This window comes from Vicia villosa, unplaced genomic scaffold (assembly GCF_029867415.1).
Source record: "Vicia villosa cultivar HV-30 ecotype Madison, WI unplaced genomic scaffold, Vvil1.0 ctg.000643F_1_1, whole genome shotgun sequence".
In the NCBI taxonomy this organism is placed as follows: domain Eukaryota; kingdom Viridiplantae; phylum Streptophyta; class Magnoliopsida; order Fabales; family Fabaceae; genus Vicia; species Vicia villosa.
Genome location: NW_026705287.1, coordinates 363,815 through 384,608, shown reverse-complemented (window position 1 = coordinate 384,608; position 20,794 = coordinate 363,815). Strand labels below are relative to the sequence as shown.

The following is a 20,794-nucleotide window of genomic DNA, read 5'->3' as shown; positions in this document are numbered from 1 at the left end:
TCCTAATCGGACACGTTATTTCCGCTCCATTCCCAGCTTAAGACTCCAGAGGTCGAGCAGCGGAGTGCGAATGTAACTGTTCAACTAAAAAACACAAAAACAAACAAAAACTAAAGAGCCGAACTACGGCGCTCTGATTCCTGAAAAGGATACGTAGGCATTAGGTCGCGGGGCCTAAGCGAGCACAACTATTTAAAAACCTTATTTTCCCCGTGTTTCTTTCTTTCATTTGCATGCATTCCCTTAGTAATTAAGCTTTAGATTTATACACCCTTAGAATAGAACAAACATAAGTGGATCCTGTGGAGTACCACAGACGTGAGGGGTGCTAATACCTTCCCCTCGCGTAACCGACTTCTTACCCGATCTCTGGTCGCAAGACCTTTTCTTATCCTTTTCTTATTCTAGGTTTTCTGATATTCCTTTCCCTCTTTGGGATAAATATATTGGTGGCGACTCTGTCTATTTTCGCGAGCGTGCGACAGCACATAAATCAAAGTAAAATAAATTATTAAAAAATAAAATTAGTATGCATAATATATAATGTTAAGGTGTAGGTGTCAAAAATAGTGTATGAATATCTAGAATTGTTAAAAATCAAATTTGGTATCTCAAAATTTACATAACTAATTACCAACTACAAAATTTAGCCTACAACACTAATCACCAACAACAAAATTTAAACTACACTAACCAAAACTCAATATCTAAAAATGGTGAATTCTTATCTACCCAACTTAAAAAGTTGGGTAAAGTTACCTTCAATGTAAAATGTCTTGGAAACAACAAAAAAATATACTATTTAATAATTAATGAAATAAGATAAAACTAAATGATGTAATATGATTGGTGGAAGGTACAATACCCAACTTTTTGTAATGGGTAGAGAAGTTGTCCCCTCTAAAAATTAACAACACTAATCACGGACAACAAAACATTAAATAAAAGGACCAAACTTAATATCCTAACATTTACAACATTAATCACCAACAGCCAAACTTAAACTACACTAACCAATTAGAATCAACAAACACAATGCATATCCCAAAGGGTACTCTTTGGCTTAGCATATTCTCTAGATGCATATACTATTATAATTATATCTATGATCTTTAAATTTAGTAAGATAAAAAATATCCTAATAATTTGCAAGTTATCATTTATTCATAACAACACAAGAAAATAGTACTAACATTTAAATCATTAAATAGATTCAAGACCTTGAACAAAAAGGGTTGAAAAAGCATCCATCTCAATCTTGTTCAAAGCCAAACCAATCTCAATTCCACCATTATGATTCTTACTCTCACTAAGAGAAAATGCACCTGTTTTATCTGTTGAAGCCATGTCAACTTTCTTTGGCTTTCCAAATCCAAAATCAATATCATAAACTTCAAACCTTGGTGATCCACCGGTAGAATAGAGTTTAAAACTCTCCTTAGGAATTAACATATCATGCAACCAATTTTCAGCTCCATCCATTACTCCAGTTTTCACCTTATTCAAACCTTCATTAATCCCTTCTAAAGCACTTAAAAATCCATCTTTTCCAATTAACTTCTTTGTCTCAAACTCAATCCTTTGTCCTGCAATACAATTTCCAAAATACATAGAAGAAATTGAAGGTTCTAATCTTGTTCTACAATCCACACTAAATATGAAATTCACTTTTTCATCCTTTGGTTTTTCTGCTTTTGCTAAACTTGATATCACAAAAGCACATGTAACTGAAAAAGTTGACAGATTTATAACATTTGTTTTCATCTCGCTTTTTGCATGGTTCTTAAGCTTTTGAATATTTGAAGGTGACAATTCAAATAAACTTTTAACTGCATCATTTTTCAAACTACCAGGAAATTCCCAAACCTTGAGACTTTTATTATTTGGTCCATAATGATTCATCAAAGCATCAGCATATGCTTCACTGATTCCATTATAATGATCTTCTATCACTGATCTATCAAAACAAGGTGTTAGATTCTCAAGGTTAGGGTTAGAACATGTAATATAAGACCATGATTTCATAAAATTGGTTGAAGATTTTCCATCAAAAGCAGCATGGTGTGTGGTTATTCCAATGCAAAAACCTTTGTTCGGAAACAAAGTGACTTGAATTGAAATCAAAGAAGCTTTTTCATGTGATATGTTCAAAAGAGGTATCAAGTGATATCTCTTTGAAGCTTCACAATGATTTGAAGAAAGATCTTCGAAACTTTCTTTGGACTCGACAACTGTAAAGGAAACCGAATCACCGCGAACATAGTTAATGATTGGTTTTGATGAATCAATAGGCCAAACTATGTGGCCAGAAAGAGGGAGAAAAAGTTGAAGTGTGAGTGAAAGAGAGTTTTTGAGATTTGGAAGAAGAGTATCATAGAAAAAAGTGGTTGAGTTGGTGAGTTCATAGAAGAAGAGACGTTGAACTGGTGGAAATCTTAACCATAAAAGATCAAAGAAAGTTAAAGGAAGCGAGGTTGGTGACTGAGAAGGTTCGTGAAATGGTTCAATATTGCAAACTTCAATAACTTTGAATGATTCTTGTTGTTGTGCCATGGCCTAACTATTTCAACAAAGAGAAATAAAGAAAGAAGTGTGTATGGCATAGCAATAATCAAAACATTAATATATAGAGTTTAATTGCTAGCAAAAAATGGTAATCATACATATGGGTGACTATAAAAAAAAAGTATGCATGTGATTTGTTAAAATATGTTTAACAATTTATAAAAGCTGGCCAGCATTACTTGGTTAAAATATTGCAGTTTGTCTCCCCCTGTCATAATGGCATTACTAAATAAAATATAGGTTGTTAGTTATTATAATTAATTATTATATTTTATTGTATCTTTATAAGGGTAGTTAGGTCTTTCTTTACTTTTGGTATTTATATTCTGATGTAACCCTTACTCACATACTTTTGATTCATTCTATTAAAACCCTAACCTAAAGGTTCTTTCTCTTTCCCAATGTTTATATTTGTTCACTATTGCTAACATGGTATCAAAGAGCTTGGATTAAATTGGATCTACCGTGAAACTGGTTTGTACCGGAAAAGTGGTTCGTATTTTTTTTTTTATGTTGATTTGTTAGTGCCGACGTTGCTGTTTCAATTGAATTTGCCGGTTTCCATTTAGCTAGTGTGTATCTACATTGTTGGTAGGTGTTGAAGTTGCTTTATATGCTCATTGTATTCTTCCAAGAATGAACTGTTGGTAGGTGAAGAATTCAATTGATCACATTTTTTTTAGATTGAAAAAAAAAAGGAAAAAGAAAAAGAACTATGTCGATTGCTGTTAGTGGTGATATGCCAATGGAGAAAAAAATTTATTATTTATTGATATATGTCGCACGCTCGCGAAAAATGAACAGAGTCGCCACCAATATATTTATCCCATAAGGGAAAGGAATATCGGAAAACCTAACAAAGGAAGGAACAAGGTCTTGCGACCAGAGAATCAAGGTACGGGAGTCGGTTACGCGAGGGGAAGGTATTAGCACCCCTCGCGCCCATCGTACTCGATGGTATCCACCTATGTTTGTTTCTATCTAAAGGGTGTCTAACTATGTCTATGTCTAAATGCGAAATGAATGCAGAATGTAGGGAAAATAAAGAATTGTACTCGCACGGGCCCTACCCCGCTGCCTACGTATCCTTTTCAGGAATCAGAGTTACCGTAGCTCGGCTCACGATTTTCTGTTTGTTTTTGTGTTTTTTAGTTGGGCGGCGTTAACGCTCACGCTCTTGCACAAGGGGACAGCCTAGGATGCAATGGAGCGGAGGTAACTTGCCCTTAGAAAGGAGAAAAAGAGATTGGTTTGTATCTTTTAAGGGTAATTCCATGATGACGAGAACCCACTACAAGGTCTCGCATCACTTCCTCACTTTTGTTTTAAGTCTGAACATTTATTAGGTTTTTTGAAGTGTTTTTGGTTGGTGTTTTTTATAGGGATTTAATTTGTGACTTAGATCATACCAAAAAGAGTTTGTTTTGCATATTTAGAGAACGCACATCGAGGCCTACACCACAATCGTTTCTCTAAATAACGGTTAAGAAATACATCGAGGCTTCACACCTCAATCATTTCTTCTCCGATAAGTAGGAATGCAAAAAGGAGTTCTTTTGTGAATATTTAGAGAATGCACATCGAGGCCTACGCCACAATCGTTTCTCTAAATAACGGTTAAGAAATACATCGAGGCTTCACACCTCAACCATTTCTTCTCCGCTAAGTAGGAAAGAACATACATCGAGGCCTACGCCTCAATCATTTCTTTCCTATCATGAAATATCGCAACGGTATGATCTTCATCGATTTTTATTAAGTATTTTAAAAGTTGAAAAGAAAAAGAATGCAATAGGGAACTATGTCTAAATTCTAGTCTAAGTTGTCTACACATGGGGATTAAAATGATAAACTATACAATTTATTAACAACAAAAACTATGCATGGAATAGGTAAAGGAAAATCAATATGCGACAAATAAAATTGAGAATTATAGCAAACAAATGATACTCACAAGCACACATACATCCATTAATTCTATACAAAACGAGACTAAAAAATTGACTCCTAAGTCTATTAGAGAGTTATTTACAATGAAGTGTCGATACAAAGAATATTCAAATATTGTAAAAAAAAAGATCTATTAAAAGGATTAAAACAATGAAGAAAAATCAACAAAAACTTATGACAATTATTTACTCATCATAAAAATCTAAGAGCAACTTTTTTATGTATTTTTTGTTTGATTTAGAAATTGGAATTATGAGCAAAACAAAAATTAGAAAAGGAAAATCTAAACTGCAAGGGGTTTACTAGTGATTTTCTAATGGACTAAAATTATGTTATGAGGCAAACTGGGCCCAAATAGAGGGGTGCAAACAGTAAGGGCGCTCAGGCCCGGTCCATTGGCTCGTGAGTGTATTAGCAAAACGGGGGTATAATCCACAAAGTAACAAAGCCCATTCAATTCCGTGGCCCAGTCACACTAACTACTCACTTCCATCTTTTATTATTCCACTTTATTTTTAGTCAGCAAAGCAATTATTCCATTTTTATTATTATGCAGTATGCACTTATTCCTTGTTGGTCCATGGTTGAAATAGGATATCATAACGTGACATGAGGATAACATGGTATCAATTGGTGCATTGGAATTTAAGTTGCTAGAGGACAAAATACCATCCGAGCCACCTAGAACTCGACACATAGCATTCTAATCATTGACATGGAACTAAAGCATGAAATAAAATGGGAACGGGGACGAATAAGGATACGCCACGTCATTCAGCCATGCAAATAGCCAGACAAAACTCAGACGTCGGAGAACTCCTCCGATCGTCTTCTCCGGGGAGCCTCGCGGCGGAGGCGCATCGTTTTTTTTTCAGAAATAACATAAACCACCATCGCTCAGCTCGGTTTTCTCTTCTGAACACAGATCTAGCATTGATTTTACTTGATTCCCTCTCTAACTTGTAAACCGAAAGCACTCTTAAAATCCTAATTTCTAAGAACATCACGAAAATCAAATCTGTACCTATCAGCATGTTCATAAGCATTCACAGGTTCTATAAATATGATTCCAGTCTTCACACAATCAGTATCCGTATAGGTCAACGCAAGTTTTCAAGAACCATGGATAATCGATATTTACACAGCACACAACGTCTCACATAGCTATATCGTGCCTTATCTAAATTGCTATCATGATGAGGTGGTTGAAAGAACTTACTTGTTCACGCTTTGACTCAAAAGACGATGAAGAATTCCACAAGCCTCGAAACTTTTCAATGAAGGTGATAGCTCGATCCTCGAAGATCAATGATATGATTCTTGCTTCCGGCAGTATTATGATGATTATGCAATGAATGTGGTGCTGCGGAGAGGGAGAGCGGCGATGATGAAGAAGCGGAGGAGATACGGTAGTGCTGATCGGAGATGGAATTGGTAGTGATGATGGTTTGGTGATGAAGTTGAAGGTGAAAGAGTTTGTTGAGGGAGATGAAGATGGAGGTTGTTGAAGTTGGTGGAGAATGGAGGTAGTTGGTGGTTGGTTATGGTGGTTATGGAGTTTTAGAGTTTGTTATAACAAACTCTTGGAAGGTGCATGGAGAGAGAGAGAGGGAGAGAAGGGATAGTGGAGAGAGGTCCGAGAGATGGAGAGTAAAGTGAGGAGAGAGCTTTCTTGAGAGAGTGAGAGAATGAGAGTGTGTTGTTCGAAACTGTGAAAACTGAGGCATGTGTGTTTACGAAGAGCTTTATCTTTTTATATGGTGAGGTTGCATAGAAATTATTATGTGGTGTTGTGCAGTGTATCATTTTCTTCTCTACCCTTAGTGAGCAAGTCATGGTGAAATGGGGTAGGTTCTTATACATGCTTTTTGTGTGCAGCATGGTGCATGATCTTAGTAAGCAATGGCAAGGCATAGTGCAACACCTTGCAGCTGCTGCAATGAGTTAACTTGGCTTGGCCTTGAAAGCATTCCGGATGGTCATGTTTGCGCTATCAGAACTTTCTCCATGGGTCACTATCATCTTCAAACTTATGACCAACGTAGAGAGGGCCCGGGATAGATCATCACTCATGTTGGGAGCTTGTTGAGATGATGCTTGGAAGCGTGGCAAAGGAACTTACCAACATTGACACGCCACTGTATGGACGCCCGCGCACATGACTTGGGAAAATAGACTACATCTTTGCCCAAACAAAACTAGCTAAGGGCACAACTTTAGGGCTTAGTATCTAACCAACCATGTGACAAAAATAGAGAACTTCGGTTCATTGGATAGAGGGCACGTAATCAAATGTCTTAGCATTAGAATTGCTTCAAAAAAGTATTTACAGCTCTCTAGAATCAGCTTTGAATTCGGTATGCCACATGTTCGATGAAATGCCTCTGCGTTGCCCAGGATTAGGCTCATGTTTTCACCAACGTATGAACTTGCGAGAGATGCCCTTTGGGGTCTTGTATCTCACACGGGACTTGTCCAAATTTGCTTATTCTTGGCTTAATTCATGGATGGCATGACATAGAACGCTTTGATTCTTACTCTGGATCCAAGACATGCCCATAGCTCTTGGAAATTGAATTGGAAGTTGGCGCACCACATGTTCGATGGAATGCATACGCGTGACCAGAAAACTTGCCTTGTGTCATGACTTAGATTAGTTTGATTCTTCCATCTTTGCACTTTCTAAACTCTTCAACCAAGAATCAAATGAAAAAGTGTCCAACTACAAAGTTGTTCTCCTCCATGAGAGGAACAACTTTGATGTTGGGAACTTTTCCAGAAAATGTCATTTGCCACGTGTAATTATGCTGTGAAGTAGGCTGCCCAACAAGATTTAAAGCATCAAAAATTTTTCTAAGTGTTGGAAACTTGTCTTTTGTCTTTTTGCAACTTTTTGTCGAACCCCCGATTTTATCCGTTCTTCGACTTTTCTTGATTAATTTTCCACCAAAAGTCAATATTTGAATAATTTTCCCGATTTTGACCCAAAAGTCAACTGCTCTGATTTTTCCGACTATTGATGAAATTCCCGATTAAATCTCTTCCAGTCAAATCCAGTCAAACAAACACATCCACATAGTCAGTATGAGAAGCTTTTCACACATAGAAACCATTCCTGATTGACTGTTGACCAGAAAGTCAACTGGTTGGCTTTGGTCAAAGAAACCCTATTTTAAGGAACCAGATGATTTGCAAGCTTGCGCTCTTCAATCAATGCCCTGATTTGAAGCAGAGAGACACCCCAATCCAGGAGGACTTCAATGAACATAGAGCCACATGATTATACCTCAGTTTTCTTATTCTCTGATCAAACTTCTTTGCAATGGAGTTTTTCTCTTGCTAGCCTTTGAATAGTACCAATGATATGCATGCCTATGAATTATGACCTAAGTGATGTATGTACATGAATGCAAAGCCTAAGCCAGTTAGAAGCAAAGGGGTAGGACAAATTTAGGGTATGACAGCTGCCCCTATTTAATCATCTTAAACCTGAAGGTGAGATTGGCGTTAGCCTTTCGAACATTGAAGATTGAAGAAGATTAAATATCAAAGTACCCGAAATTTGTCCCGAGGAGATGGAGTGGTCTTTATTCTTTATTTTTGTTTTGATATCTGCTGGGGAAAGAGAATTCTCTTTTTGTTTTTCTGGTGGAAGAATTTACAATGGGTAATGGGTTTGAATGGAGATAGCTTATAACGTGGTAGCGGTGCCGACACGGGGTTTTCAAAGAGAATGGTTGTATGAAACAATGATCGAAGGAAAAGCCTTCGTGCAATTTGCGACTCAACATCAGGACTGAAAGGAATAAGATCTCGTGGCGATCTATGACTCAACATCGAAAGAAGATCTCGTGGCGATCAACTCATCAACAGAAGAAAAGGGAATAAGATCTCGTGGCAATCTTATGACTCAACATCGAAAGAAAGTCTCGTGCGACTTTCCACACTTTGGGAAAGGAATAAGATCTCGTGGCGATCTTATGACTCAACATCGAAAGAAAATCTCGTGCGATTTTCCACACTTTGGAAAGGAATAAGATCTCGTGGCGATCTTATGACTCAACATCGAAAGGAAATCTCGTGCGATTTTCCACACTTTGGAAAGGAATAAGATCTCGTGGCGATCTTATGACTCAACATCGAAAGAAAATCTCGTGCGATTTTCCACACTTTGGAAAGGAATAAGATCTCGTGGCGATCTTATGACTCAACATCGAAAGAAAATCTCGTGCGATTTTCCGCACTTTGGAAAGGAATAAGATCTCGTGGCGATCTTATGACTCAACATCGACTCGACATCGAGGGACAAAAGGAGACATTGTGTCAGACACTCATCAGAGATTGAAGATACCTCACATCGGCACCGTGGTTGGAAGAGATTTGAGATGTAGTAGCAGATATCAATCGGAATTTGTAAGGACAACCTTTTGTGTGGGGATGTATTATTGTCTCGATTGAGTGATGATTTGTATTATCTGGCTTATGCTTTGTATGCATGTTTGAATTCTTCTATGGCGTAATATTCCGCTGTAATGGATATGCTACGCTTTCGAGGATGCAATGCTATATGCAATGGATTCTATATGCAGCGAGTGCCAAATAAAGGCCCTTGGTGGGACAGAGGAGTAGGATCGTTGGGGTCCGTTGCTTGTGATCTTGAGATGCCGTTGCGGGTGGGCGTTGAAAACCTCATAGTGCCAAAGATGATTGGCAACTGTGTGGAGGATTAGAACATAACTCTGTTGGGGAGGAAGTGACTTTGCTCGACTTTCCTTACATCTTATACTGCTTGGGGAAACGTGGGTTCTGATGGACACTTCTTTGTCTGCCGTGTAGGGGAGAGACATGGATTTCTTCCGGTGTCTTGTGCTTACCAGTACTGATGAATTATACGCTTGAACTTTCACGCGGGATGATGACGACCTTTGTGGCATGTCGTAAGCCAAGATGACGACTAGAACCTGCAACCTGCACGGAAAACAACGTTTGGACGCAAATGGTGCCCCTTAGAGCACTTTTATGTTTATGTAACATCATGTTTCGTTTTGATTTTGTGATTATTATTCCCCATGTTTTCAATGCAATGTTTAATAACGAATTAAATCACATCTCGCATGCGGAAAAAAAAAAAAAAATGAAAGCAGGAAAGAACATTTCTTATCAAAAGATCTTTTTATTGATGGAATGCCTATGAATAGGCTTCTGTACAAGGAAGCAACTCCTAAATGAGGTAGTTGCGAAAGGAAAATAAAATGCAAAAAGCAAAATGGCAAAGAGAAATGCTCGAATTTCCATTAAAACTGATATTGCTACAGTTCCCATATCCTCGATCCTCTCAATGCTTTGCTTCAAAAGGGTAATGGTTGGATTGATCTGTCCGTTCTGCCAAGGGCGTATAGGGGTCTTTGTGAAAGATATTCAGACTGCAGCCTCTCGCTTTTGATCCCTAACTTTTGCCTGGATCGCCCTTTCGGGTTTTCAATCCAGCGGGATGCCCCCTTTTGCCTAAGTCGCCCTTTCGGGTTTTCAACTTAGCGGGTTATTCTTCTCTTTTTTTTTTTTGCTTTATCCCTAATTTTTGCCCAAACCCTTTTGGTTTGCCGGGATGCCCTTATTTTTGCCTAGGTACGTCGACCTAGCGGGTCTTTTATGCGTAGTATTTTTTGACTGAGTCTGAATTGACTGGAAGCGGAACGTCTTCCCCATCCATCTTGGTCAGGATTAAAGCACCACCTGAAAATGCTTTTTTCACAATGTATGGTCCCTCATAGTTGGGAGTCCATTTGCCCCTTGGATCGGTGTGAATTGGCAAGATCTTCCTTACGACTAGGTCACCTGTGTGGAATTCTCGAGGCCGAATTTTCTTGTCATACGCTTTCTTGATCCTTTTTTGGTACAACTGGCCATGGCAGATAGCAGATAAGCGTTTCTCCTCAATTAGATTGAGATGATCAAGCCTCGTTTGAACCCATTCTGTTTCATCGAGTTTGGCGTCCATTAAGACTCTCAATGAAGGAATTTCCACTTCAACAGGTAGTACGGCCTCCATGCCGTAGACAAGAGAGAAGGGAGTTGCCCCAGTTGAAGTGCGGACAGAAGTTCTGTAGCCATGCAAAGCAAACGGCAACATCTCATGCCAATCTTTATACGTTCTAACCATTTTCTGGACAATCTTCTTTATATTCTTGTTAGCAGCTTCGACCGCGCCGTTCATCTTTGGCCGGTAGGGTGATGAATTGTGATGTTCAATCTTGAACTCTTCACACAACTCTGCCATCATCTTGTTATTAAGATTGGACCCATTATCAGTGATGATCTTATTTGGAACCCCATATCGGCATATGATCTCTTTCTTGATGAAGCGAGTAACGACTTGCTTGGTTACGTTCTTGTAAGAAGCGGCTTCAACCCATTTGGTGAAGTAGTCGATAGCAACAAGAATAAATCTGTGTCCATTTGAAGCTTGTGGCTCTATCCGTCCAATCATGTCTATGCCCCACATAGCAAAGGGCCAAGGCGACGTCAGGACATTCAGAGGAGTCGGAGGAACATGAATTCTGTCAGCATACACTTGACATTTGTGACATTTCTTCACATACACATAACAATCACTTTCAATCGTCATCCAATAATATCCTGCTCGCAAGATCTTTTTGGCCATAGAATGTCCACTGGAATGAGTTCCAAAAGATCCTTCATGAATTTCCCGCATGATCAATTCTGCTTCGTGTCTATCCACGCATCTGAGCAAAACTGAATCATAGTTTCTTTTGTACAGGACGTCTCCTGACAAGAAGAATTTGGATGCTAACCTTCGAAGCGTTCGCTTATCACCAATCGTAGCATCTTCGGGATACTCTTGCTTCTCAACATACCTCTTGATGTCGTAATACCATGGCTTTTCATCATACACATCTTCGGTAGTGAGGCAGTGGGCAGGGAATACATGTGCGGGTTCTTTGTAACGGAGGATCCTTATGTCCGGCACTTCTTTAGGGGAGCTAACTCTGAACATAGCTGCCAAAGTAGCCAAGGCATCTGCCAATTGATTCTCCTCTCGGGGAATGTGATTGAAAGTGATTTCCTCGAAAGCGGGAAGCAACTCCAAGATATAGTCCTTATAAGGAACTAAATTAGGGTGTCGTGTCTCCCAATCACCTCTCACTTGATGTATAACCAAGGCAGAATCCCCATAAACCTCAAGGATCTTGATTCTCATATCAATGGCTGCTTCGAGACCCATTATGCAAGCTTCGTATTCCGCGACATTGTTCGTGCAATCAAAGCATATTCTAGCTGTGAAAGGGATGTGAGTTTGACGAGGAGAAGTCAAAACTGCCCCAATACCATGGCCCATAGCATTTGATGCACCATCGAACGTGAGAGTCCATCGCTCCCCTGGTTCGGGTCCTTCATTATCATCTAGTTTCATGATATCTTCATCAGGAAAGTCAAACTTCATTGATTGATACTCTTCTAATGGTTGATGAGCAAGATGATCTGCAAGGACACTTCCTTTGATGGCCTTCTGTGTGACATACTGGATGTCGTATTCTGATAAAAGCATTTGCCATCGGGCTAATCTTCCGGTAAGAGCCGGTTTTTCAAAGATGTACTTTATCGGGTCCATTTTGGAGATCAATAGAGTGGTGTGAGTCAACATATACTGCCTCAGTCGGCGAGCAGCCCATACCAAAGCACAGCAAGTTTTCTCGAGTAGTGAGTAGCGGGATTCACAATCGGTAAACTTTTTGCTCAGGTAATAAATGGCGCACTCTTTTCGACCAGACTCGTCATGTTGGCCCAGCACACACCCCATAGATCCTTCAAGCACAGTTAAGTACATAAGAAGCGGCCTTCCAGGAACCGGAGGCATGAGAATTGGTGGCTCTTGGAGATACTGCTTGATCTTTTCGAAGGCTTCCTGACAACGATCATCCCAACGGATATCTTGATTTTTGCGCAGCAGTTTGAAGATGGGTTCACAAGTGTCAGTGAGATGAGAAATGAACCTGGCTATGTAATTCAATCTCCCAAGGAACCCTCGAACTTCCTTTTCATTCTTCGGTGCTGGCATGTTCTGTATTGCTCTTACTTTATCAGGGTCGACCTCAATCCCTCGTTGGCTCACAATGAACCCAAGTAACTTTCCAGATCGCACTCCAAAGGTGCACTTGTTTGGATTAAGCCTCAACTTGAATTTACGCAAACGAGCAAACAGTTTCTCAAGATATACCAAGTGTTCCTCCTCAGTTTGGGATTTTGCAATCATATCATCGACGTACACCTCAATCTCTTTATGGATCATGTCATGGAAGAGAGCCACCATCGCTCGTTGATATGTTGCACCAGCATTCTTAAGACCAAAAGGCATCACTTTATAACAATACGTACCCCACGGAGTGGTAAAAGTAGTCTTGGTCATATCTTCAGGAGCCATCTTTATTTGATTATAGCCAGAAAAACCATCCATGAAGGAGAACACCGAGTACTGAGCAGTGTTGTCGACTAGCACATCAATATGAGGCAGAGGGAAATCATCTTTCGGACTTGCCCTATTCAAATCTCGGTAGTCAACACACATGCGTACCTTTCCGTCCTTCTTGGGAACGGGTACTATGTTTGCAATCCAAGGAGGATATTCACATACAGATAAGAAACCAGCCTTCAACTGTTTTTCAACTTCTTCCTTGATTTTCAAAGCCATATCAGGTCGAGTTCTTCGTGGTTTCTGCTTTACAGGCGGACATTCTGGTTTGAGCGGTAATCTGTGCATAACTATATCCGTGTCTAAACCAGGCATGTCCTCGTATGACCAGGCGAAGATGTCAACATACTCTCGAAGTAGCTCAATCAACCTTCTCTTTACATCACTTTGCAACGCGGCCCCTATCTTGACTTCTCTCTTTGCCTCTTCTGTGCCGAGGTTGACGACTTCTATGGCTTCTTGATGTGGCTGAATAGATTTCTCCTCTTGTCTCAAAAGTCTTGCCAATTCTTCAGGGACTTCCCAATCTTCCCCACTATCCTCATCAGCTTGGTCAATTGGATTCTCAAGGATATTAAGACGTGGATCTGTAACAATATCATTTTTGATGGAATTCGAGCCGGATCTGCACGATGGATGATTTATGCCTTAGAATGCATCACATAAAAAGAAAGAAAAAAGAGAAAGCTTTGCCATTTTTTGAAAAAAGTTTTAAAGTAAAACAAAAATGAAAGAAATGGAACAGTAATTGCATGCGAAAATATGATTTTCATTCAATATTAAACAAATTGAAACACATGGGGGGCCCTTCTTTATACAAGAGGTCAAAAATGCTTAGGGCGAAGCATATGACTTATTGAAACAAGAAAATTACATCTCCATAAAAGTGACTTTGGGGATGTCCAAGATAGTCCAATTGTTGAGTTCCTGTCCAGGCGCAGCATGGCAAATGAATCTGGAGAGATCTTCTTCATCATCATCATCCATGGCGAGAACTTGACTTCCAGAACTGGTGCTTGCACTGACGAACACTTGAGAAATGGGGGGAATCACCTTCTTTCCAGGAATTATGCTGAACTGAGTAGAAGAAGATGGTTGATACCCAAGGCCATACTTGTCTCGCTTCTCATGAACATCAATCAGCTTGCCCCAGGCACTATGGGGAGTACCAGCTTCTAAGAAAGCCTTAGCATCATTTAAAGACGAGAGGGGCGCTCCGAGTTCCTTCTTATTCTCGACCACAGGGAGCTTGTCAACTGACACAATCTCTAAGGCTTGAAAAGGTGTCTCTTGTATCTCTCCCTCCACTTCAACATAACGGTATGATGCCAGATTATTGACTATCAAATCCTCTTCACCAGTGATCACAACAATCTTGTCATTCACAACAAATTTCAAACACTGGTGGAGAGTAGATGTCACAGCCCCAGCAGCATGGATCCAAGGACGACCCAAGAGGCAAGTGTATGAAGGACTTATATCCATGACGTAGAAGGCAATATAGAACATGTGAGGGCCAATCAGAACAGGCAGATCAATTTCCCCTTCTACGGACCTCCTAGAGCCATCAAAAGCTCTGACACTCATAGTGCATGGTCTCATCATAATCCCATCCATACTCAGCTTAAACAAAGTGGTCTTGGGCATCACATTAAGAGAAGAACCTGTATCAATCAGAACTCGAGACAACACAGCATCCAGACACTTGACTGAGATATGCAACGCTTTGTTGTGTGCTCTACCCTCAGGTGGAAGCTCGTCATCAGAAAAACCCAAACAATTACCAGCATCAATGTTGGTCACAACCCCTTCAAACTGAGGCACGGTAATGTCTTGAGTTACGTGAGAGGAAGCCAGAACTTTCATCAGAGCATCTCGATGAGCTTCAGAATGTACCAAGAGAGACAAGATGGAGATCTTGGCTTGGGTCTGATCAAGTTGGTCAATCACTTTGTAATCGCTCTTCTTAATGATCTTCAAGAGCTGCTCGGCATCTTGTGCATTACGTGTTACAGGAGGATCAACAACAACTTGCTTTCCTTTTGCTTGTGTACTAGCCTCTTTATTGGTCTCTTTAGGAAGTGGTGGAGGGGCAGCAAAGATCCGACCACTACGGGTAATGCCACTAGTGCCAGTAATATTAGTGATGCTCGAATTACCCACTGGAGGACAATCATATTTCTTCCCTCGAATATACACGGCATTATAACTCCAAGGGACATCCTTAGAATCATTCACAGGAGAGGGAACAAGAGACGAGGTTGAAGGAGTCGAAGGAACATTTGGAACCTGAATAACCAACGGAGTCCTCGGAGCCTGAATGACCAAAGGAGTACTCGGAGCATGAATGATCAAAGAAGTGTCCTGAGTTTTTGATATCTCAGCAGGGTAGTAAGGGATCTCTAAAGTAGCCACATCTTCGACAGGAACGACCCTTTCCACTCTAAGAACACCTTCATCCATTAATTCCTGGATTTCTTCTCTCAACCTAGTGCACTCCTCAGGATTAGAAGAACATTGCAAACAGTAGTCATGTAATTCACACAAAACCTTTTGTTGCATAAGATACTCTCTGACAACTGCTAGCGGCATCCTAACCTCATTAACATCATTTACCAGGGTCTGATCATCACATAACTCAATAGCATTGGTCGTACCAGCATGAGGAGGCATGGGATTATTCTGCACATTAGGACCAGTAGGAGTGAACGAGATAAGCTTGTCGTCAAGGAGATCCTGAACCTTCAATTTGAATGCTCTACACTTTTCAATAGTATGGCCTGGAGCCCCTGAATGAAATTCACATCGGGCATTAACATCATAACCAGGAGGGAGAGGACTAGGCGGAGGCCCAAGTTCACGGAGTTGTACCAATTGGCCAGCAAGCAACTGAGGGAGGAGTTGGGCATATGACATCGGAACCGGATCAATACGCCTATCTTGGAATCTTGTTCTTGGTGGGCCCCTTTGACCTTGAGGCCTAGGGTTCTGTTGACGATTCTGAGGAGCAGCAGCTTGTTGTTGTGGTACGAAAGGCTGTTGGGGTGCCATCCATGGTTGTGGAAGAGCAGCAGCATATGCCTGAGGGACATATGGGCTAGGAACAGCATAAGGCATCGGATAATAAGGAGGTGGAACAGCAGAATATGCAGGAGCTCGGCCTTGGTCAACAGAAGCGGTGCTAGTCTCACCTTCCTTCTTCTTCACAAACCCAGAATACGGCTTCTTACCATTACCACTTGAGTTGCTAGGATTAGTAACACCTTGAATGGTACCAGCTTTGACACAGTTCTCAACCCTCTCACCAATGATGACCACATCCGAAAAAGAAGGAGAAGTATTACTAACCATGTGCTGAAGATACGGCCCTTTCAGAGTCCCCATAAACAGATCGATCAACTCTCGGTCCAATAAAGGAGGTTGGACTCGAGCAGCAAGTTCACGCCACCTCTGGGCGTATTCCTTAAAAGACTCTTCAGATTTCTGTGACATATTTTGTAGCTGGGCACGGCTAGGAGCCATAGCAGTATTGTAGTGGTATTGTTTCAGGAAGGCATCAACAAGTTCTCCCCAAGTACTGACATTAGACCTCTCGAGTTTCATATACCACTCCAACGGGGCTCCAGTGAGACTATCCTGGAAGAAGTGCATAAGCAGAGGTTCGTTCTCAGCGTGAGCGGCCATCTTACGGCAGTAGGAACGAATGTGAGTCTCTGGGCAGGTAACTCCCTTGTACTTATCAAAATCTGGCACCTTGAACTTCGGGGGAATAACAATCCCAGGTACCAAGCACATAGCAGCAGTGTTAAAACTCGAAGTTTTAGCAACCTCAACGGCCTTAAGGCGTTCTTCAAGAGCTTGGTACATCTTAGCGGTCTCAGTCAACTCAGCAGTAAGATCATGTTCAAGGTCAATAACCTCGTGGTGGTCGTCCACTACTTTCAGTGTCTCATTAATAGGAGTCTCTTTAGTTTTCACCCCTCCGTCATCAGAATTGGTAGGAGTATCTTTGACCAAACTAGCGACACTCTTTCTGAGTTCATCCTGTCCTTGAACAACAGCATGGAGAGTCTCCATAAGTTGGGCCATTCTTTCCCCCATAACATCCATATCCCTACGGAGGGCAGCTTGATTCTGTTCGAATTGTTCCATGATTCTCTTCTCGTTGTTTCTGGTGCGGTAAGGATGTAAGGAAGTCAGCTTTGTTGTTGAAGCAGAAATCTGTTGCTGAAAGGGACCCCAATTAGTTTCTTGTACAATAACCTGAAAAATGCAATGTGATAATGTGAATGTATGAGTGCATGTGTGCGTATGACGTGATGTGCCATTTTCAGAGTATCCAAGATTCAATATTGATCCAGAATAGCTAACAATGTGACAAAAGATAAGTATCAAGAGAAACTAGTTCTTTTTTATTCATAACAGAAATTTAAACTTGGGCAAGCCATACATCAACAAGATAGTTCAACAAGGGAAATAAAAGACCCCATCCAACAAGTCTGGTGGTGGTCGAAACATACAGACTTAAACATCAATCCATCTGAATATAAAACAGAGGTCCTCCTTGTCTGAAGTGCTCATCGCTCCACTTCTTAGTTTCATCAAACAGTTTCTTGGTTGCTTCTCGATCTCTTCCTTTAAGAAGGCTTTGGATCACCTCATCTTTGCGAAACAAATGCCCATCCAGCTTCTTGCAGCACTCCCTGAGTTCGTCACATCCTTTGCATTCTGGGAGATAATCTTTCTCAGATACGTCCTCCATCATTCGATCTCTGAGCTTGGCATTTTCTTCTGTTAATCGAGTATTACGGAGGTGACTTCCTTTCAGTTGAGTCTCAATTGCCATTCTTTTAGTGGTCTCTTCTTCCAGTTTCTTTTTCAGATTCTTTACTTCAACTCTAGCATCCCTTTCTATCTTGAGCTTATAAGCTTTCAAGTCTTCTCGGTACTCTCGCTTGAGTTTCTCTTCTGCCTCTTTCATGGCCCTTTTTAGGATCTTCTGGTGATCCTCGACAATAACAGTAGTATCTCTTTCACCTTTTTCCGTTCTAGCCCTCTTTTGAACTCTGGAAGATCCTCCCTTCAGCATTTTGGCTTCGTGTGTCAACTCAACCTTTTTCTGGTCCACCAGACAATGTTTCGGTTGCGCATCTGACTTCTTTTCGCGCAATTGGGTGCATTCCATATCTACCTGGATACGATTCTCATCAGGCACAGTGGCAATTGGAATCTTAGGCGGCTGCTCGTACAATGGGTTAACCTTCGGGAAAGGCAACAGGCGATCTTTAACTCTATTTTCAACCCAATCTGTGTAGGCTTGTTTGGCAACGGCATTCTTTTCACCTAGAGAAATCTGATCATCTGTATGGATGCTATTCCAGGCACTCTTCACTTTTTCTAGCCCCTTTGGATTGGTTCCCTTTTCAAAGCAAACGGATTCGAATATCTCTTTGTCCAAAGGCTTGTCTTCAAGTGCAAAACCCAACTGACGCAGCGCTAGCTTAGGATTATAATTGATAACACCTTTTGTTCCTATGAGAGGAACGTTGTCAAAAGTACCACAGCTAGTTATAACTTTCCCCACGTCCATTCCAGTGGGACACCAGACAATGTCATTTCCAGTAAGCCCCATGATCCTTTGAGGCCATTTCTGAGTAGAAGTAATGAAAGGACCACTTGTAGGTAGGTGTGACTTAAACCAGGTGTATAACAACGGCAAACAATTTCTTATGGCTCCTCCTTTCCCATATCGAGAGTGAATGGAATAGTACGTATCGGCTAGCAAAGTAGGGATCGGATTCCTATCCACGAAAAGACATATAGCGGCCAGATCAATGAACTTGTGAATGTTAGGGAACATCACGATCCCATAAATCAAAACGGCCAGAAGGGCGTTGAAAGCTTCCCACAACTTTTTGTTGGCCAACTCTTGGGCCTTATCAACCAAGAAACTCATATAGAAACCATGAGTATTACCATTCTTCTTCCAATTCCCAAGAACGTCTTCTATGCTCAAATAAAGAGCGTTGGCAATATTGTCCAAATCCGGTTTCTCTGGGACACAAACGAAAGGAACCTTGTGTTGAACCTTGATATTGAGAAAGTGAGAGTACTCCTCGAGAGTGGGAGCCAACTGATAGCCTGAGAAGGTGAAACAACGCAAGTCAGGATCATAGAACTGGAGAAGAGTAGATAAACCCCATTCGTCGACGTGTGAGTCCAAAAGGGTCAAGATGTTTCCGTAATTCTCAGTGAACACAGTTTTATTATGACCAGTGATCAATCCACCCAACTGCCCCAACTGAATCAAGCCTTCGCGATGGAAACTGTAAGTGTGAGTACGCCTTGTAGCTTCTCTGGTAGCGGTCACGTTGTTAGCCATCCTGGATGAAAAGTAATAACCTCGGATACCCTGAAAAATGGCATGCATATGAGAAATAATACTATTTTCTTTTTTCCTTTTTCTTTTTTTTTATTACATCTTTTCTTCTTTTTTCTTTGGAAAATAAATATGCCATGATGAAAATGATGCAATGGAGATTCTCCCAATATGAGAGAGTTGTTGTGTCGTCTCTGAGCAGAATCACACGTCATAAGGTCAAAGGTTCGGCATAGGTGCCACACAGCCATAAGAACAATAATCACCAACAGAACAGAATAGTCACCAACGGTACCTGTCATGTATATCCCTCCCCACTCACAGGTGAATCTAGGTCAGGGTAAGGTCATGAAACGCAGTATACGGTCCGCCCGAAGGTAAGCATCATCACAGCGCGGATGCGGGTGACGATAATACCTCCGTTTGAAACCACTACTCTGCTCGTAGTCACATGATCCATCCCGAGACGTACACCTCGAGACAAACCATGCTCCCACTCTATCCTAGGGTACCTAAAGTGCACTCATAGCCTGGGTATTGGGCCTTTTACCTCATAGAACATCCCACCCAACCTGCAAAACAGAACAGAAGACCCCAAGGAACACAGAATATAATCCATATGCATGATGTGCAGACAGAAATAAACATGATATGCAAGCAGAAAAATAAACATGCAAGCATATATACAAGGTATAGACATAAAAGCAAATAAACACCCAGTAAATAAACAAACAAACGCAGGCTAGGATCGACTCACTAAGGATGGACCAGCAACAGGTCTAGCAACGTCCCCAGCAGAGTCGCCAGCTGTCGCACGCTCGCGAAAAATGAACAGAGTCGCCACCAATATATTTATCCCATAAGGGAAAGGAATATCGGAAAACCTAACAAAGGAAGGAACAAGGTCTTGCGACCAGAGAATCAAGGTACGGGAGTCGGTTACGCGAGGGGAAGGTATTAGCACCCCTCGCGCCCATCGTACTCGATGGTATCCACCTATGTTTGTTTCTATCTAAAGGGTGTCTAACTATGTCTATGTCTAAATGCGAAATGAATGCAGAATGTAGGGAAAATAAAGAATTGTACTCGCACGGGCCCTACCCCGCTGCCTACGTATCCTTTTCAGGAATCAGAGTTACCGTAGCTCGGCTCACGATTTTCTGTTTGTTTTTGTGTTTTTTAGTTGGGCGGCGTTAACGCTCACGCTCTTGCACAAGGGGACAGCCTAGGATGCAATGGAGCGGAGGTAACTTGCCCTTAGAAAGGAGAAAAAGAGATTGGTTTGTATCTTTTAAGGGTAATTCCATGATGACGAGAACCCACTACAAGGTCTCGCATCACTTCCTCACTTTTGTTTTAAGTCTGAACATTTATTAGGTTTTTTGAAGTGTTTTTGGTTGGTGTTTTTTATA

The 20,794-nt window shown here is 41.0% G+C and overlaps 2 protein-coding genes across 2 annotated transcripts; both read right to left on the bottom strand.

The window, feature by feature from the left end:
• Positions 1-232: 232 nt before the first annotated feature.
• On the bottom strand, positions 233-2,674 carry LOC131630107 (phenolic glucoside malonyltransferase 1-like). The gene has a single exon (XM_058900904.1). It carries the CDS (start codon positions 2,551-2,553, stop codon positions 1,204-1,206), a length of 1,350 nt encoding a protein of 449 aa, XP_058756887.1. The 5' UTR covers positions 2,554-2,674; the 3' UTR covers positions 233-1,203.
• Positions 2,675-5,285: 2,611 nt separating this feature from the next.
• LOC131630084 (uncharacterized) lies at positions 5,286-19,385 on the bottom strand. The gene is made up of 3 exons (XM_058900881.1): positions 18,563-19,385; positions 18,041-18,469; positions 5,286-5,539 (listed from the first exon to the last, which is right to left on the bottom strand). The coding sequence occupies exons 1-3, from the start codon at positions 19,383-19,385 to the stop codon at positions 5,286-5,288; spliced, it is 1,506 nt and encodes a 501-aa protein (XP_058756864.1).
• Positions 19,386-20,794: the final 1,409 nt, after the last annotated feature.

Coding starts and splice junctions, on each gene's coding strand:
- LOC131630107 (XM_058900904.1), bottom strand. CDS start 2,553: ATGGCACAACAACAAGAATCATTCAAAGTTATTGAAGTTTGCAATATT.
- LOC131630084 (XM_058900881.1), bottom strand. CDS start 19,385: ATGGCTAACAACGTGACCGCTACCAGAGAAGCTACAAGGCGTACTCAC. Junction 18,470..18,562: donor GAAAGTTATAACTAGCTGTG/GTACTTTTGACA, acceptor TTGCACTTGAAG/ACAAGCCTTTGGACAAAGAG. Junction 5,540..18,040: donor GAGGGCTAGAACGGAAAAAG/GTGAAAGAGATA, acceptor ACATGCTGATAG/GTACAGATTTGATTTTCGTG.